The 17,807-nt window shown below is 43.6% G+C and overlaps 1 protein-coding gene across 1 annotated transcript in view; it reads right to left on the reverse strand.

Annotated features, from left to right (window-relative positions):
* Positions 1 to 16,415, reverse strand: part of DNER (delta/notch like EGF repeat containing) — a 366,117-nt gene extending 349,702 nt beyond the window's left edge. Inside the window, exon 1 of the mRNA XM_023193935.2 lies at positions 15,992 to 16,415. Within this exon, the coding sequence (XP_023049703.2) occupies positions 15,992 to 16,267 (276 nt within the window). The 5' untranslated portion in view covers positions 16,268 to 16,415. The remainder of the gene's footprint in view (positions 1 to 15,991) is intronic.
* Positions 16,416 to 17,807: the final 1,392 nt, after the last annotated feature.

Here is a 17,807-nt window from a genome sequence, read left to right on the forward strand (position 1 = left end):
GCTTCTTCCCAGGTGTCTCATTAGGAGTTTACACCAAGAGGCAAGCAGCCCTGCATAAGAACCCATGAAGGAAGCAGGTGTACAGGTGAGCTCTAACAGGAAATAAAGACTCCCTTTTCTGGGAAAGAAGACCTGCCTCCAACTGAGGAAGGAGTTTTCAAGGCACGCATGTAGAAGTAGAAGAGCAGGGCTGGGCACGCTGGTTCACGCCTGTAATCCTAACACTTTGGGAGGCCAAGGCAGGGGGACTGCTTGGGACCAGGAGTTCAAGATCAGCAACATAGAGGCCTGGGCAACCTAGAAGGACCACTGTCTCTACAAAAATAAAAAATAAATTAGCCAAGTATGATGGCATGTGCCTGTAGTCCCAGCTACTCGGGAGACTGAGATGGGAGGATCGCTTGAGCCCGGGAGTTTAAGGTTGCAGTAAGCTGTGATTGCACCACTGCCACTGCACTCCAGCCTGGGTGACAGAGCAAGGCTCTGTCTCTAAAAGAAAACAATAAAAGAAAAACAGTGGAAGGGCAAAGTGAGGCAAGGAGATCAACTGAATGGCCTCTGTCAACAGCCTTGTACCCTGCTGGTCTGTTTCCTGGACAACATTTGCTAGTCAATCATTTTTCCAAATATACAGGAGAAGGAAGAAAACAATCAAAAGCATACTCACATACTACGAGGAAAGATCTACGTTAGGAGAAAAAGCTCTTGACTTCGCCTAAATTCCCACAGGCTCTACTTGCATTTATGTGCTCTTCTAAGCATATAAAACATCTGTAGGGTCCATTGAAAGCAAGGGAAGCAAGAAAAACCTTGCATAAAATCGACTTGTGATTTTTAAAAAGGTGTCAGCATCAGTTTTTGGCATCACACTGTTAAGTTTGAACATTATGATAACAATTTATTTTCCTTAGGAGACAAAAAGAAAGCTGACTTCCACTTTAGTCAGTATGTAGCTCCAAAATTTCCACCCTCCCACATCCTACTCTCCCTTGGTAAAATGGAAAAATAATAATAATATGGAATTTACTTCTCTCCAGCTAAAGGTGTATTTGGGGCCTCATAGAAACACAATATTAGTTCTCATTTCTTTGTTTTTCCTATTATCTCTCTCATTATGGGGCTTTTCTACAGAAATAAAAGAATTCCCTTTTGCACAACCAAAAAAACCAATGGCCAATTTTAAAGAGTAAAAGTGAAGATAGAGGGTCACAAAAACTCCTGGTCAGGAGAAATAAGGCTGTTCTCAAGGGGAAAGGAGCTAAAAATACAATATGGAGAGTAAAGCATAAGGGAAATTTGCATTTTGCTGAATATTAGTCCAAGTCTTTCTGCCCAAGCCTGGATGAAGAACATTGTTTGAAATCAGACCATTACACCATCAAGAACTTCTAAGAAATAATCTATTATCCAATAATGCCATTAAAATTAACTTGATGATTTTAATAAAATACTAAGGAACACGTGACAATTATTAAAAGTGTGCTGAGTAGTTCTTTAAAAAAAAAAAAAAACAAAGAAGGAATCTTGATAAAATAGTTGCAGTGTTCCAGCCTCAATAATAAGTCAAGAAAAATTAAAAATATTCAAATATGATTTAGAAAATCTATGCCAACCCTTCTTAAAATAGGCATAAATTGAAGTTATATTTAATTGCACTTTTTTTTTTTTTTTTTTTTTTTGAGACAAGCTCTTGCTCTGTCACTCAGGCTGGAATGCAATGGCTGGATTTCAGCTCACTGCAACCTCCTCCTCCTGGGTTCAAGCGATTCTCCCACCTCAGCCTCCCAAGTAGCTGGGACTATAGGCATGCACTGCCATATCCAGCTAATTTTTGTATTTTTAGTAGAGATGGGGTTTTGTCATGTTGCCCAGGCTGATCTCAAACTCCTAGGCTCAAGCGATCCCCCTGCCCCAGCTTCCCAAAGTGCTTGGGATTACAAGCATGAGTCACTACACCCAGTTTTAATTGTACATTCTAAAGAGATAATAGAATCAACCTTATCGATACAAATCTTGGACAAAATAGAATTTTTCAAAAGCAAATTCTTGACTTGAATCTGCTAATTCTCAACATATTATACAGTATGGTAACAGGATAAAGCATAGACTTCTAATTAAAATTTATCAGCTTCCCCACTGATGAATTTGGCTAAGTAAGAACCAAAGATTATAAGCTTCTGAAGAGCAAGACAATGAGAATAAGCAAAGTCAAATGAAAAATGATACACAGGAAAAAGAGATTTACAACACAAAGGACAAAGGGCTAATTTAATTTCCTTCATTAACAATGAGCCATTACAAATCAGTGGGGGGGAAAAGTACAACCCAAAAGAAAATTAGACAAAAATAAGAACAGGCAATTCATTTAAAAAGTCGGCAATTCATTAAAAAATTATGAATGTCCCTCATTCATAATTCATTCATAATGAATGAGGGACATTCATAATCTTTTTAACACAAAGAAAATCAATTAAATATCATGTTTTACCTATCAGTTGACACACACAAAAAATGGGGGCTAGTACACATTCTCATATGCTATTAATAAATTTGCAAAATTCTCCAACCTTTTTGGATGGCAATTTAGCAGTATTTATTAGAATGCTTAATGTATATAAATATATGTCATTATGTGTGTGTGTGTGTGTGTGTACAGGGGTCAGTGCAACTTTTTTTTTTTTTTTTTTTTTTTTTTGAGACAGCATCTCACTCTGTCATCCAGGCAGGAGTGCAGTGGCATGATCTCGGCTCACTGCAATCTCCGCCTCCCAGGGTCAAGCGATTCTCCCACCTCAGCTTCCCAAGTAGCTGGGATTATAGGTGTGTGCCACCATGCTCAGCTAATTTTTTGCAACATTATTTAAAAACTGGAAATAATATGCTTTAGTAAGGACTGAATATGTAAATAATCACACAACGGAATACTAGTCAACCATCGAAAAGAATGGGTCTGCTTTCTGTTTTAAGATATGGTAAGATGCTCAAAATAGATTAAGGAAAACGTTGCAGAACATTATGTATAGGTTGAGTTAGTTTTTATATAAAATAGCTTGTATGCATATAAAAGAATTTACATAGGCTTCATATATGCTTATACGTACCAAGAAGAAAATGTAAAATTACACAGCAAAATGGAAACAGCGATTAGTGCAGAGGGATGAAATTGGCAGGAGAGGCAGAGGAAAGGGAAGGGAAGGTTACCAACAGGACTTTTACACATTTCCAGGGGATTATAATGCCTTAGCAGTTGGACGGTTATTCTTAAAAGGACCATGAAGATGCAAAACTATGAGCTGATTTCATGTTTGAAATGCAAGTTAGCAAAATTTTCTTTCTATAATTATTTGACAAGAATTTAAAGTGCTATTGACAAACTTTTCAGAAAAAAGCTGGGAATTGGAGCAGGAATTAAGCCTTTGGGGTAAGGTTGCCATATTTAGCTAATTAAAAATACAAGATTCCCACTTAAATTTGAATTTCAGATAAATGATGTACAATATTTGGGACACACTTATACAAAAAAGAATGTTCATTGTTTATCTGAAATTCCAATTTAACTGTGCATCTGTATTGTGCCTGGGCATCCTACCTTGGGGTACTTCGAGGTCCCAGGCTAGCTCCTGGTCTATGCCTTAGTCCATGCTCAGAAGTCCCATGTATTCAACCAGCTGCTTCTTCCTCCATTCCAGTGGTTCTTTTACAGGTAGGGAAGGTCTCAAAGAATCTTTTGAAACTTTTGAGTCATTCCCCAGGAGAATATCTACATACAAAATTTGGCATCTCAAGGTATGTGGGCCCCACATGAGTCCCACCCCACAATGGTTGGACCCACGGACTCCTCCTGCAGTCTACAGCACTGTGCGGATGGCCAGCTATGAGGAGGTGAGCATGTTGGACTTTGAGGAGTTCAACCAGACTATGAAACAGCGAAATCACATGACCATTTTGGCCTTCTTTGCCTGTTCCAAGGACATCGGAGGTAACAGATATAGCCCCAATGGCATGTGGGCCAAACCAGTTGTAGAGAGGGGCTGAGGCATGTTCGGGAAGAATGTACATTCATATGCTGCCAAGTAGGAGAAAAGCCTTATTGGAAAGATCCAAATAATGACTTCAGGAAAACTTAAAAGGAGCTGCAGTGCTTAAACATGGAACCCTGGAAAAACTGATAGAATCTAGTGTCTTCAGGCCAACGTCATGGAAATGTTCTCTAAAGATTAAGATTTGATGATGGCAATCATGCCTTGATTTCCTGCTCTGTTCTGGTAAACTGGATATTTGTTTGAATTCATGTTAGCAATAAATAAATAAATGACGATGGGCTGGGCACAGTGGCTCATGCCTGTAATCCCAGCACTTTGGGAGGTCAAGGTGGGAGGATCACTTGAGCTCAGGAGTTCGAGAACAGCCTGAGCAACATGGTGAAACCTTGCCTCTACGAAACTATTTAAAAATTAGCCGAGCATAGTGGTGCATGCCTATCGTCCCAGCTACTCAAGAGGCTGAGGCAGGAGGATCACTTGAGCCATAGAGGTTGAGGCTGCAGTGAACCATGATCATGTCACTGCACTCCAGCCTGGGCAACAGAGTAAGACCCTGTCACCAAAAATAATGATGATGATGATTAAAAAAAAAAAAAAAGAGTATGTGAGTGTCCACACACCCTTGAAATCATTCACAGATCCCAGGTTAAGAATCCTGATTCTACCTCAGTGTAAAATTTTACCCTGTTTTGGAGGATTCTTGTCATCTCAATATGTGCCTGGGAGAACTGCATTTCTCTAGCTCCACACCTGTGCTATTCTAAAAAGCAAGTTCCAAAGGCTCTAGAGTAGCCAAAATAATTTGGCAGGTGGTGGGGACAAGTGGGGAGAACATATTTACAGGACTCAACCTGATTTTAGGACTTACTATAACTACAGTAGTCTCAAGACAGTGTAGAATTGGCAAAAAGAGACATAAATGTAATAAAATAAAGAGTCCAGAAATAGACCCACACGTTTGGTCAAATGATTTTAAACAAAGGTACCAAAATAATTCAGTGGAGATAGACAGTCTTTTCAACAAATGTTTCGGAAACTATTAGACATTCGTAAGAAAAAAAAAAAAAAAAAAAAAAACCCACCCAAAAAAACTACCCATACGTTGCACCACATATAAAGAGACTATCTTAAAATGGGTCAAAGACCTTAATGTCAAACCTTAAATGATACTTGACAAAACAGGAGGAGATTTTTGTGGCCTTGAGTTAGGCAAAGATCTCTCAGATAGAACACAAAAAGTACAAACTATAAAAGAAAAAACTGACCAGTTAGACTTCATTGGTCTTTAAAATCTGTCCTTTGAAAGACCTTGTTAAGAAAAGGAAGGGCTGGGCACAGTGGCTGACACATGTAGTCCTAGCACTTTTAGAGGCCAAGGAGGGCAGATTGCTTGAACCCAGGAATTCGAGACCAGCCTGGGCAACATGGTGAAACCACATCTCTATTAAAAATTTTTAAAAAATTAGTTGAGTGTGGTGGCACATGCCTGTAGTCCCAGCTACTCAGGAGGCTGAGGTGGGAGGATTGCTTGAGCCTGGCAGGCGGAGGTAGCAAGGAGCCGAGATCATGAGATTGCACCACTGCACTCCAGCCTGGGTGACAGAGTGAGACCATGTCTCAAAAAAAAGAAAGAAAGAAAGAAAAGAAAAGAGAAAGAGAGAGAGAAAAAGAAAAAGAAAAAAAAAAAGAAGGAAAAGGAGAAGCCACAGATAGGGAGAAAATATTTGCAAATCGCATATCAAGTAAGGGATTTGAATTTGAATTGGGAATATGGAAAAAACAACCTCAGAACTCATTTGGATAGACATTTCATCAAAGAAGAGGCATGGATAGCAAATAGCATATGAAAAGATGTTCAACATCATTAATCATTATAAAAATGCAAATTAAAACCACAATGTGATACCACTGCACACTTATTAGAATAGCTAAAACCTAAATCACCAATGATATACCAAGAACTGACAAGGATGCAAGCAACTGGAACCCTTATTTATTGCTGATGGGAATGCAGTAGTACACCTCTTCTGGAAAACACTTGGCAGCCTCTTCTAAAGTTTAACACACACTTACCACATGACCCAGCAATCCCAGGAAATCCTAGTTATTTACTCAAGAGAAATGAAAAGGTGTCCACTTAAAGACCTGTATGTGAACACTTACAGAAACTTTATTCATAATCACCAAACACTGGAAACAAACCAAATGTCATCAGTTAGTGAAAGGACAAATTGTCGTCTAGCCATACAATGGATACTATTCAGCAATAATAAGAAACAAGCAATTGATTCATGAAACCACATGGATCAATCTCAAAAGCATTATGTTCAGTGGAAAATGCACATGTACGACATTCTAGAAAATGCAAAACTATAGTGATGGAAATCAGACCGGTGGCTGACAGGGACTGGGGCTGGGGAGAGGTTTACTACAACAGGGCATGAGGAAATGTACAGGGATGATTGTGGTGGTGTTACACACCTGTATGTCAAAATGCATAGAAATGAATGCCAAGAAGAGTGAATTCTACTGTATGTCAATTAGACCTTAATTTTAAAAACAGTTATCAAATGAAAAGAGTCTGGGAATCCTTCGTGGAAGAAGCAATAGAGCTAGTCAATTTGAAGTTAAAGATTTTGGTGTTCTTTTCATTGTTCCTGTACTGCATTTTCCCATTCTAAAGTAATATACCTAGGACATATTTAACTTTTTGTCCTATCCTAATACATTCTATTGTGCTTGAAAATTAACCACAAGAATTTGCTCCAAATGACATATTGCAGAAATCTGACTTCAATGTGGTGGGATACTAGGAGTAATGGTAATTCAGCCATGCTCCCCTCTGCCTCCATCAGCCCACTGCTGCAGACTCTATGCTTCAGCCGTCTCATGGAAAAGAAGGACTAGATACTTTTCTTCTCTTGTGATTTCTTCCACCACAGACTGTCTTCCATAAAGGAGTTTTAATCTGCCTCTGCAACTCAAGACATAATTACAAATGCTCCTTTACATCAACTACAAGGACCAGATAAGTACCAGTGTTGAAATTCTAAACGACCTGCTTGCTTTCAGGAATTATGAGCAAAAGATAGCAGACACGTTTCTATTTCCAAGCGCCTTTCTTTCAAGTACAGTGATTTCATTTCTCAAATCCTGTTTTTCAAAAGCCCTACGCCTTTTCTTTTCTCTTTAAGAAAGAAATAACATTACACAAACCCAAAGCCTCCACACAGAAACTAAAACTGCCAGAATGGAAACCGCAACCCTCTGGTTCCCTTTTCCCTCTGGTGCTCCCTTTGAAAGTCAAAAACCATGGAGCAGTCTGAGGCACAGCAGTACGGTAAGAGCAATAACCCCATACTCGAAGCCACCATGCCTAGACTCAGATCCCCAACTCTGTCACCAAGCTATAGGACCCCAGGTAGGATTCCTTAGCCATAAGATGGGGACTCATATTCACTTTTATCAAAATAGCAGTTTGTGTTTAGAGAGGGCCAGTTTTGTGCCAGAGACCTTATTATTCACTTTCATCTTTCCAACCATCCTGTCAGTGATTGAGGAAACAGGATTTAGGAAAGCTAATAAGCCTGTAGTAACTCAGTCAAGATGCTCACCCACACCCAAAACCCCTCCAGTTAGTATTTCTTTTCCCTGCCTCACACACTTCCCTGGAAATAAACTATAACTGTGGTGTCCAGACATGTTGGCCAAGGGCTGATATAAAAGGAAAAGTTCAGATCCATCCAGGAAGACTCTAGAGATTCAAGCAATTTGAAGACAATGACTGTACTCTTTCTGTCAGTCCCAGGGCCCTACCTAGAGCCTGGGCTAGAGGTAGCCATCAAGAGGGATGGAAGAGAAGAGGAAAAGGGAGAAGGGAGAGGAGCCTTGGGCTAAATCAAATGAATAAAAATGAAAAAATAAACTCTTTCCACCAATGTTTACAGAAATACTTAGGAGAGGGTCAGCCAACTTCTCCCTTTATCAAGGGCCATATAATAAATATTTTGGGGCTGGGCGCAGTGGCTCACACCTGTCATTCCAACACACTGGGAGGCCAAGATGGGTGCATCACTTGAGCACAGGAGTTCAAGACTAGCCTGGCCAACATGGCAAAACCTCATCTCTAGTAAAAATACAAAAAAAAAAAAAAAAAATTAGCCCAATGTGGTGGCACACACCTGTAACTTCAGCTACTCGGGAGGCTGAGGCATAGGAATTGCTTGATCCTGAGAGGCAGAGGCAGCAGTGAGCCAAGATCACACCACTGCACGCCAGCCTGGGTGACAGAGTGAGACTCCATCTCAATAAATAAATAAATATTTTCAGCTTTATGAGCCATGCTGTCTCTTGCAACGCCTCCCCTCTACCACTGGAACATGTAAGTAGCTACAGACAACACTTACACAAACGTGTGTGGCTGTGTTCAAATCAACCTTATCCTTGGACACTGAAATCTGGATTTCATATAACTTTCATGCAATATGAGACTTTTTTAATATAGAGGCAAGGTTTCACTATGTTGCCCAGGCTACTCTTGAACTCCTGGACTCAAGCGATACTTCCACCTTGGCCTCCCAAAGCGCTGGGATTATAGGTGTAAACTGCCATACCCAGCCCAGATACTAGTTTAGTTTTGATTTTTTTCCAACTGCTTAAAAATGTTAAAACCATTCTTAGTTGGTAGAAAGAATGGGGATGAGGACTGTGGTTTGGCCAGCCTTGATTTAGTTCATCAGAAAAGGTGGTTTTTTGTTTTGTTTTTTTTCTTTCCCCCGAGACAGAGTCTTGCTTCAGCCCAGACTGGAGTGCAGTGATGCGATCTTGGCTCACTGTAACTTCCGCCTTCAGAGTTCAAGTGATTCTCCTGCCTCAGCCTCCCAAGTAGTTGAGACTACAGGCATGAGCCACCATGGCTGGCTAATTTTTATTTTTTTTTTTTTTTTTTTTTTTTATTTTATTTTATTTTATTTTATTTTATTTTATTTTATTTTTGTATTTTTAGTAGAAATGTGGTTTCACCATGTTGGCCAGGCTGGTCTCGAACTCCTGACCTCAGGTGATCCACCTGCCTCAGTCTCCTAAAGTGCTAGGATTATAGGCATGAACCACAGCACCTGGCCACAGAAAAGTATTAAAAGAAAGCTTTATTAGAAATATCAAAAGCTAGGGCTACTGCAAAGGATTTATTGAAAAATATTCTGCACTTCCCAGAACAGACCTGGCACAAGGGGAAATGATTAAACAGATTAAATGTCTTCACATGCTTTCCTCCTAAACACAGTCCCTCCTCACATGCCCTGGATCTACCCCACAAGGCCCAAAGCCCTTCTGGTACCCACAGCTGCACCTCACTACACCTGTCATTTATTCAACAGTATTATGTAGAGCCTACTGTATGTAGTCCCAGTGCTGGGTTCCCATGCAACTGGGGGAGGAGGGAGCGGAGATCCTGACAGCCCTTTCTCTCAAAGACAACGGCTCTAAGATGCACATCATGATTCTTGACTGAAGGTAGGTTAGTGTGTTCAAATAAGAAACAAGTAGTGATTCCCTAGCAGTCTAGACTGCCAGCTCATGCTCTCTTCACTGTTTTCTTATTGTTCTTTGCACTCACTGGGTGAGAAGAACAGAGGAGGAATTAACAGAAGTGAGCACCTTTTATCCTGTGTCTCTCTGATGGGCCAGGCACTGGGCTAGACACTTCTAAGGCACAGCAACTTCCAAGGTTGGCACCAGGATCCCATTTTCACAGATGATAAAACCAAGCCTCAGAGAAAGGAGTCACTTACCCAAGGACACTCAGAGCCAGATTCTAACCCAGGCCTGACTCCCACGCTTGGATCCTTTCCATTCTAAGTTCACTTTGAGATACCAAATCTATACCATTTGAGGAGGGTGTGGACCAGGAGTTTCCAGGCTGTGAACCTGGTTGTCCTTCAAGCAGGAGTGACCAAGAGCAGGTGCAACTGTCATTTTTCTCTGCCACATGCTATATGCTAAGCAGGCTATGAAGGAAGATGATAAGAGTCTAGCAGGAGCTTCTCAACCCTATTCATACAGTAGAATCACCTGGGGAGCATTTAAAAATTACCAGTGCCAGGCCCCACCCTAGGCCAATTAAATCAGAATCTGGGGGACAGGGGAACCATAGGACCCACTCATTTTTGTTCAAGCTGCCAGATCAGTCTAATACACTGCCAGGGTCGAGCACTAATGTGGGGGAATCAGCGGAAGGGGTAAATATAAAGAAATTCTGTCTGTAAAGCTTTGCCACATTGTTGAGTTTTCTGTTTGGTGGGGACAGGATTCTGCAGTCACTGCCTCTGGGTTAAGCAGCTCTGACCACAGCTGCCTACTGAATTGATAAGGATAGCTAAAAATACAACCCTGACATTCAGCTTTCTGACTCAAACACCCTTCAACTTCAGACTAGATTTTCTTTCTTGTTTGATGCTTATCAAATGAGGGCATAAACAAAACCATTTTTTATGGTACCATATCACATGAGAAGCTTAAGCAAAGAAGCTAAAGACAGGAATACGTTTTTGTGAGGTGGCCAAGCTAAGAAGAGTGATGCCTCCTAAGAATGCAGCAAGAATGCAATGCACAAAATAGGCAAATCATTCTGCTTTAATGACACCAAGAAAACATCAAGTTTCCTGCTTTTCTTAAAATTCTTACAGAAATTTTGACAAATTTTTGTTCTTTCATTTCAAAAGAAAAGTTCAAGTCACTGAGAATTTTTAAGAAATCATTTATTTCAGAATAAAAAGTACACATTTATAAAAAGCTTAATACAATTAAATTTTCATTTTCAAAACATGTCATAACATAATTCTTCCTAGTAGAGAGAAAAAGCTGTGTCTGTTCATTGAAGAAAGACAATCAAACACACTGAATAAACTAATATAATCCTTTTATATGGGGAAAAATACAATCCTTTGCTTAGCATAGCTTTTATTTGCACAACATGTTACCTTTTTTCAAAATGTTTTAAACTTCATTCTTGCATACTTCTTTACACTTTCAAAAAGAACTTTACTACGTTCTTATTTGTGAGTTACACCATTTCTATAAAGAAAATAAGATAAGCACTGTTAGTCCATTTTAGAGATATGAACATTGAGGTTCAAGGATGTTCAATAATTATCCCGAGGTCACAAGAAGTTCATAGAAAAGCCAGAGAAAGAAGCAATGTCTCTTTACAACTCAGCTACTATTCAACATTTTGTACATACTACAATGTGAGTTTGTGTGTGTTTGTGTGTGGGTGTGTCTGTGTGTGTGTAAAGTCCAGTAACAAAGACCGATGCAGTGCAAAGAACTAGAATTCTTTTGTTTTTGTTTGTTAGCAAACCTCAATCAAAAACAGGTTCCTCTGAAGCAGACCATTGCTTCAAGTTAGCATGGTTAATCAGAAGAAAGGATTATAAAATCAGTTCAATAAGTAAAATTAACTTGCATGAAAAGCAGCCATACATGTCCCCTTTTTACTCCAAGTGCAGAAATTAACATACTGTCATTATAATCCTGAAGGATAAGATCCTTAGGGAACATGTAATGAAAACACAAACAGGTATCTGACTGCTTGAATATTAGGCAAAGAATTATTTTATGAAAATGAAATAAGCTTTACAAAACAAAGTAATACAAATTTAAATAGTCCCTTCTTTGATGGACAGCCCAATAGAAGGAGTTTCTGTACCACTCACCAAAAAAGAAAAATTGGCCCAGCCACTGCCACCTCTGATACCTGCCTGCTTCCCCAAATGAACCAGAACAAGCAAGAGCAGCCTCCATTTCTAATCAGTTGAAGTTTTTTCAAACCTATCGGAAACGTTTTTTTATGTAGTGTCCATTTGCTTGCCACCATGGTAAAAATAACTTCAGCTAGGACCCGGAATTCTAACTCTACGGTGAAGGTTCCTGGTTAATGTGTGGCATAAGGAGAATCTGTGTCTTTATCACTTCTGTGCCTTTTTATTCCAGCTGAACACACTTGTACAAGCTCACTTAGAGCCAGACTGGACTCGGAAATTACTTCATCCCCTTTTTACTGGTAAAACTTAAGGAGGTTACAGCTCTTGCTCCCTATTGTAACTATGACAGGTCCAGGGCTGGATTTTCATCTAGGCACTCTTTAGATTCTACAGCCCCGTATCAAGCCAACCTGGCTGGCTCAAATTCCAGTTCTCATACTTACTAGAAGTGCAACATTGGGACAGTCACTTCACTTTTCTGCACTTCATCTATAAAATGGGGGTGGGGACAGCACCCAGCTCATAGGAGATTGCAAGGATCAGCAAGTTATATCTGCAAAGTCGCTGGAACAGTGCTGGCATGTGGCAAGCGCTTAAAAGGAGGGTGAGCTACCATCATCATCATTATCTATCTACAAATTAGATTTTCATATACAGTTTTAAGATCAGCTGAATTTCTCATGATTTAAGATGTCTGCATGTGTTAGAGGCCTTTCAGGGCAGTATCAAAATGTGACCTTGGATTAGTCACTCATTCAAAATGAACTTCATTTTCTACATTTGACTAAAAGAGATGATGATGCTTGTTCTATCTAGTTAAGGTAATGAGCATTTGAAATATGTGCAGAAAGTTTAAAAAGAAAGGGAAGAGGTGACATTTATAGAAATGTCACAGGTGCTCAGTGATTTAACAGCACTTAATTAATTTAATCCTTCTCAGAACCTTAGTTTGAACATCCCACAGAGGCAGGATGGACACCCACCCAAAATTTGGTGTGGACCCTGAGACTGAAAATGGCGCGTGCACACACACACATGGTATAAAAAGGTTTACTGCTGACATAATGGGGCTCTCTGGGGAGAGCAGGCATCTCCCAAATGGGTTTAAATGGCTTCTGGGTGCAGGGAAAGGAGACTGGCTTGTGGGTTTTGCTGCACTTTGGGGTTGGGGCTGGGATGGCACAGGGCAGGAGTTTGCATGGTTTCAGCCTCCCGCCAGCACCAAAGGAGGGAATCCTGGGTTTTCTTATCAGCTTGTTTGGATGTGGAATAAAAGAGGAAGAAGGAGAGTGAGGCTTTAAAGCTGTCAGCCACAAACAAACATCAAGGAATGGAATCACTGTCTTCACGAGGAATCCTATGAGTAGGTCCCATAGATCCCATCGTTAAAGATGAGGAAATAAGACCCAGCAGTTTTAACTTCAGCTTGACTTCAAACCCACACGACCTACAATTCCCAAATCCTATGAGTCCCCGTGACTCAGGTGACAAAAGAAGCATGTCCTGGACCCCACTGACTTACGCAAACTCAATCAGCCAACCACAGAAAAGCTAAAGACAGCCTTTAAAAAAAAAAAAAAAAAAAAAAAAAAGCCTAAAGACAGCCATTTTAATCCCAATTTGTAGTTTATGATTTTCTTAAAATTTCTCCACACACAAAAAGAAACTTCAAGGTTAGGTTCTAATGTTACCATTGCTAACACTATTGTCTTTGGAGGAGGAGGAGTGACGCTCTGTTTAAAAGATCCTCTTCACACCCAGGTAAAATTCCATTTCCAATTTATCCAGTGAGCACGAGGTTCTATTTCAGCAATCACATAGTCTGCGGTGGCTAAGATCCATTTTCCTTATCTGTGGGAGTATATGTAGTTTCTCTCTCCCTCTCTCCCCTCCCCTCCCCATCACCCCAGGTTTAACTTCTCTTTTGAAATTGTCTTTTGTGTTCTTTGCCATTCCCATGAAAAATGAGTCTCAAGTCTTACTGCGAGATCACGAACGATTAAATTAAAATCATCAGGAATCCATTTGTATGGATTAGAAGGCCCTGAATCGTCTCAGTAAGCTTTTCTGGGTAACCAAGTCCAATCAAGTTCCAAGTTCACTAAGCTTTCCTATGAGGACTACAGTAACTTCAGCGCTCTTTCTAACTCACATGCCAGGGCATGCCCTATTGCTTCTGCTCAGGTGGGTGGTGTTCACATAGCTAAGCCTATGTCAAATGGGAGCTACAAAAGAAACCCGAATCTGTTTTTAACCAGTTGGTTCTGCAATGTTATGTATTAGTTCATGACTCTTCTGAATGAATTATATTATATACCAAGTCACTACTTAGGACAAATCAAAATATTTATGTTTCTCTGTTAGTCATCCTTAGGGAGCACCAAAGAGCTCTTTTTCTTGAAGATATCTTATATCTATTTTTAGAGTCACCAAAAACCACTTCAGAGTTGTGTTAAATTCCCAGTGTCCAGTCTTTCTTCTCATGTAAATCGATGTGCACTCTAACCTACCTTCTCCCATCCATTCCCACTAAACCCTAGGTCCAAATCAATTATTTCTTTGAAGGATAAAATTCAGACATGGAAATATAACAGCAGTTTGATGGACACACTCAGACAATTCATTTCTTCAGGAAAAGTCATATAAATCATCAATCCATGGGGAAAATTAGCATGAGTCCATTCCCTGGTTTTTGATTTGCAGTTATTTTCACTTTTGCAAAAGCAAGATTTTGTTCTAACGGTTAGAATGGCTCCAACAGGCATTTCCTCCAAGAAGCTATCATGTCCCAAACCTACTCCTGATGCTCACATCACACAAATTCTTCCTCCTCCTCATCACCTCCCTTCAAGGAACTAAGCTTATTGAAACCAGTAAACAAAGAGGAAGAACACAATGTTGAAAAGATGGATTCAAATTGCTAATTTGCTATTAAAGGAAATAAAAAGATTCTAGATAAATGCGAAAAAATCTGACTGTCAAGGTCAAGCTTCTCAATCCCATTTACCTCTAAAAAATGTAAAACGTGTCATACTGAAAGGGCAACCTTTTTCCCCATTGAAAGAATCTATTTCAGCATTCTCAAAGTAACTCTTCAATCATTGTTATCAAATTTATATGAAACAAACTCCTCCACCCTAAATATAAGAAAGATAGTATCTGATCCCAAATGTCGTCCATATTCATGTGGTTTAAAGTAATCATTTCAGATGAATTCATTATTTGCCCTACCCTACAATAGAGGTTTGGGGGTTTTCTACCTGTACACACAGTCCTACCAAATTGCCTACTGAAAATGTTGATGTTAATAGTTTCACCGAGCTTTAACGTACTTGTAAAAGCCCCAGATATTATTTTCTGACAAATTCTCTTGGAAACCCCAAATTCACGGGCGGCTGCTGGCTACATCCTATCATCCCATCCCTCGCACCGCCCCACGCTTTCTGGCGGCTTCCCGGTGCCCTGCTCACGTCCCGGCTGCCAGCCCCAAGCGTGCGCCCCGTGGAGTGTACGGCAGGAAGGGCGGCCCTGCCAGCCCCACGTACAATGCCCCCTAGAATGCATCCGACTGTTCCAACGTTGCTCCTAAGCTTAGAGAGGGCTGGTCGCAGGCCGAGGAGAGGCAGCTGCCCTCCTCGTCCTCTGGCTGCCTTGTCACAGTCCTCAAGGGCGGAGGAAGAGAAGAAAGTGCCCCACCACCTGGCACGGGGCCCACAATCACTTGACTCGTACACTGCACACCCTTTACATACACAGGGTCCAGCGGGACGGGAAGCGTGGACCACCTGGACATTGAACACCTCGCCAGGGACGCTCGGAGCCGGCTCCTCCGCGCTGCCAAGGCGGACACCGCTCGAGTGGTTCTTGGCTCGGTCCGGCCGGAAGGGGCGCGCCACTCGATGGCCAACCGGAGCGTCTGGAGCCCCGCGCGAGGAGCGCCGAGCCCCGCAGCGGCACACCCCGAGAGCCCCGCTGGCCCCGCCCGGGAACCAGGGTGGGTAAGGGAATCAGGGTCGGCCCGGGTGTCCGCGTCCACGCGGGCCAAGAGACTGGATCCATTGCCTTCCCGAAGTGGGAAAGCCTGGGTCAGGCGTGCCCACTGTCAGGCAGCAGCAGCAGGGCCGGCGGGAAGAGACTGTTGGTCCCGGACCAGCGCCCCACACCGCGCCCGCCGCTTACACTCACCTGGCAGTTGGCGCCGGAGATCCCGGCGGGGCAGGTGCAGCTGTAGCCAGGCTCGCTGGCGGGGGCAGGGTTCTGCGGGTCTGGCTCAGGGCGCGGGGTGCACACACCCCCGTTACGGCAGGGCTGCGCGGCGCATGGCCCGGGCGCGGATAGGGGCGCGGCGGGCACCGGGCTGGCCACGGAGCTGCCTCGGGGCCCGGCGCCGAGCAGCAGCAGCAGCAGGGCCAGCGCGGGCAGCAACTGCGCACCGGGTGCCTGGGCGCGGCGGGGCTGCATGGCCGGCCAGGAGGGCGCGGGAGCCGGAGCCAGGACGCGGTGACGGTGGCAGTGGCGGCGAGAGCTGCGAGAGCTGCGAGAGCGGCGGCGGCGGCTAGGGCTGCTTGGCTGGGCCGGGCGCCTCCTGCAGCTGCGGGATCCGCGGTTCCCCGGGTAACGGCGGGCGGGGCCTGCGGGGCGGGGCGGGGTGGGGCGGGGCGAGCGGGGGGCGGGGCACCCGCAGCCCAGGCTCGGGAGCACCGGGGAGTGGGGCCTCTTTCCCCGCAGGGAGTTGGGGTGGGGGTTGCAGAAAGGCGACGTGGGACCCCGTCCCCTAGGAGTGAGTCGAAGTCACGGGTGTATCCAGAAGAAGCCCTGGTACAGGGAGCCGGGCGATGCTGGGGCAGGAAAGGGGCTGGAGAGGTCCACGCGTGCGGGAGAGGGGGCTTTGAGGGGCCTCCAGAGCCGGGAGCACCCGGTGCGCCCCAAGGCCCGGGCAGGGCGGGGCGCGGGAGGCGGCAGGGCGCCCCAAGGGAGGGGCGACGCGCTGGCAGCAGCCACCCTTGGCCTCTTGGCGCAGAATCTGCAAGACCGCCGCGGGGCCCGGCCTTGCCTCATCCCCCGGGGCTGCTCCCCTTCCCCCAGCGCTTCTCTCGGCAACCCCAGCCCTCCCGCCCGGCCACGGAACCCTGCGCCCGACGCTCGCTCAGCAGCCGGGCTCGCCTGAAAGTGACCTCGCGTCAGCCAGGCGGACCCGGGGCCCTTGTCCTTGGTGCTGACCGAGCTGTCTGCTTCTCGGCGGCCCTTTCCAGAGCGCGGGGCCTGCCGCGCCACTAAGGAATGTCTGGCCTCGCCGTGTCGGGGCGGGAAGAGGCCTCGGTGTCACGCTGTCCATCCCTGTCGTTGAACCTAGGGGGAAACTGAGGCCCAGAAAGTCTGGACTCGAATCCAGTGGGTCAATTGACTCCCAGTCCAGAACGCCCGAAAGAACAGTTCAGAAGCTCAGGTTGGCAGAGGCGCTGCTAGCGAAGGAATCACAACAGGGGACTCTGTATAAAAGGAGCATTCGCTGTGACCTACTTCAGGGGGCTCTTCTCCACGTCCTGGCTGGGCTGACTGGTGCTGCGACCGCCAGGGAGTCTGCACTCCGCTGAATAAAGGGCAGCCAGCCTTGTCTCCTCCACCTGACCTTTCACAATCTCTACTACCTGTGGGTTCCCAGATACCTGTTACCTTCTTTTTAAGGTGGCTAAATGAAAAAAGAAAATGTGATTCCCCTGGATTGACTTGACAGTCTGGGCCAATTTTGTTTTAGTAAACACAAAAATAGTTTGTTTTGTTTTTAAAATAATAATAATAAAGTAGGGACTCCATGTGAACTTAATGCTGTAGGTGTCACAGACGCCAGGGGCTGCTAAAAGTCCTCCAGTGGAAACAGGAGGCAAACTGCATGGCTTCTCCCTGTCCTGTTCAAACGCAGAAGCAAATGTCCCACTTTTCTGCTTTAAGAGATAGCTAAAATTCATGTGGCCATCGCAGGAAATCACTAAACAGCAGACAG

This window comes from Piliocolobus tephrosceles, chromosome 11, assembly GCF_002776525.5.
Source record: "Piliocolobus tephrosceles isolate RC106 chromosome 11, ASM277652v3, whole genome shotgun sequence".
NCBI classification, from domain to species: domain Eukaryota; kingdom Metazoa; phylum Chordata; class Mammalia; order Primates; family Cercopithecidae; genus Piliocolobus; species Piliocolobus tephrosceles.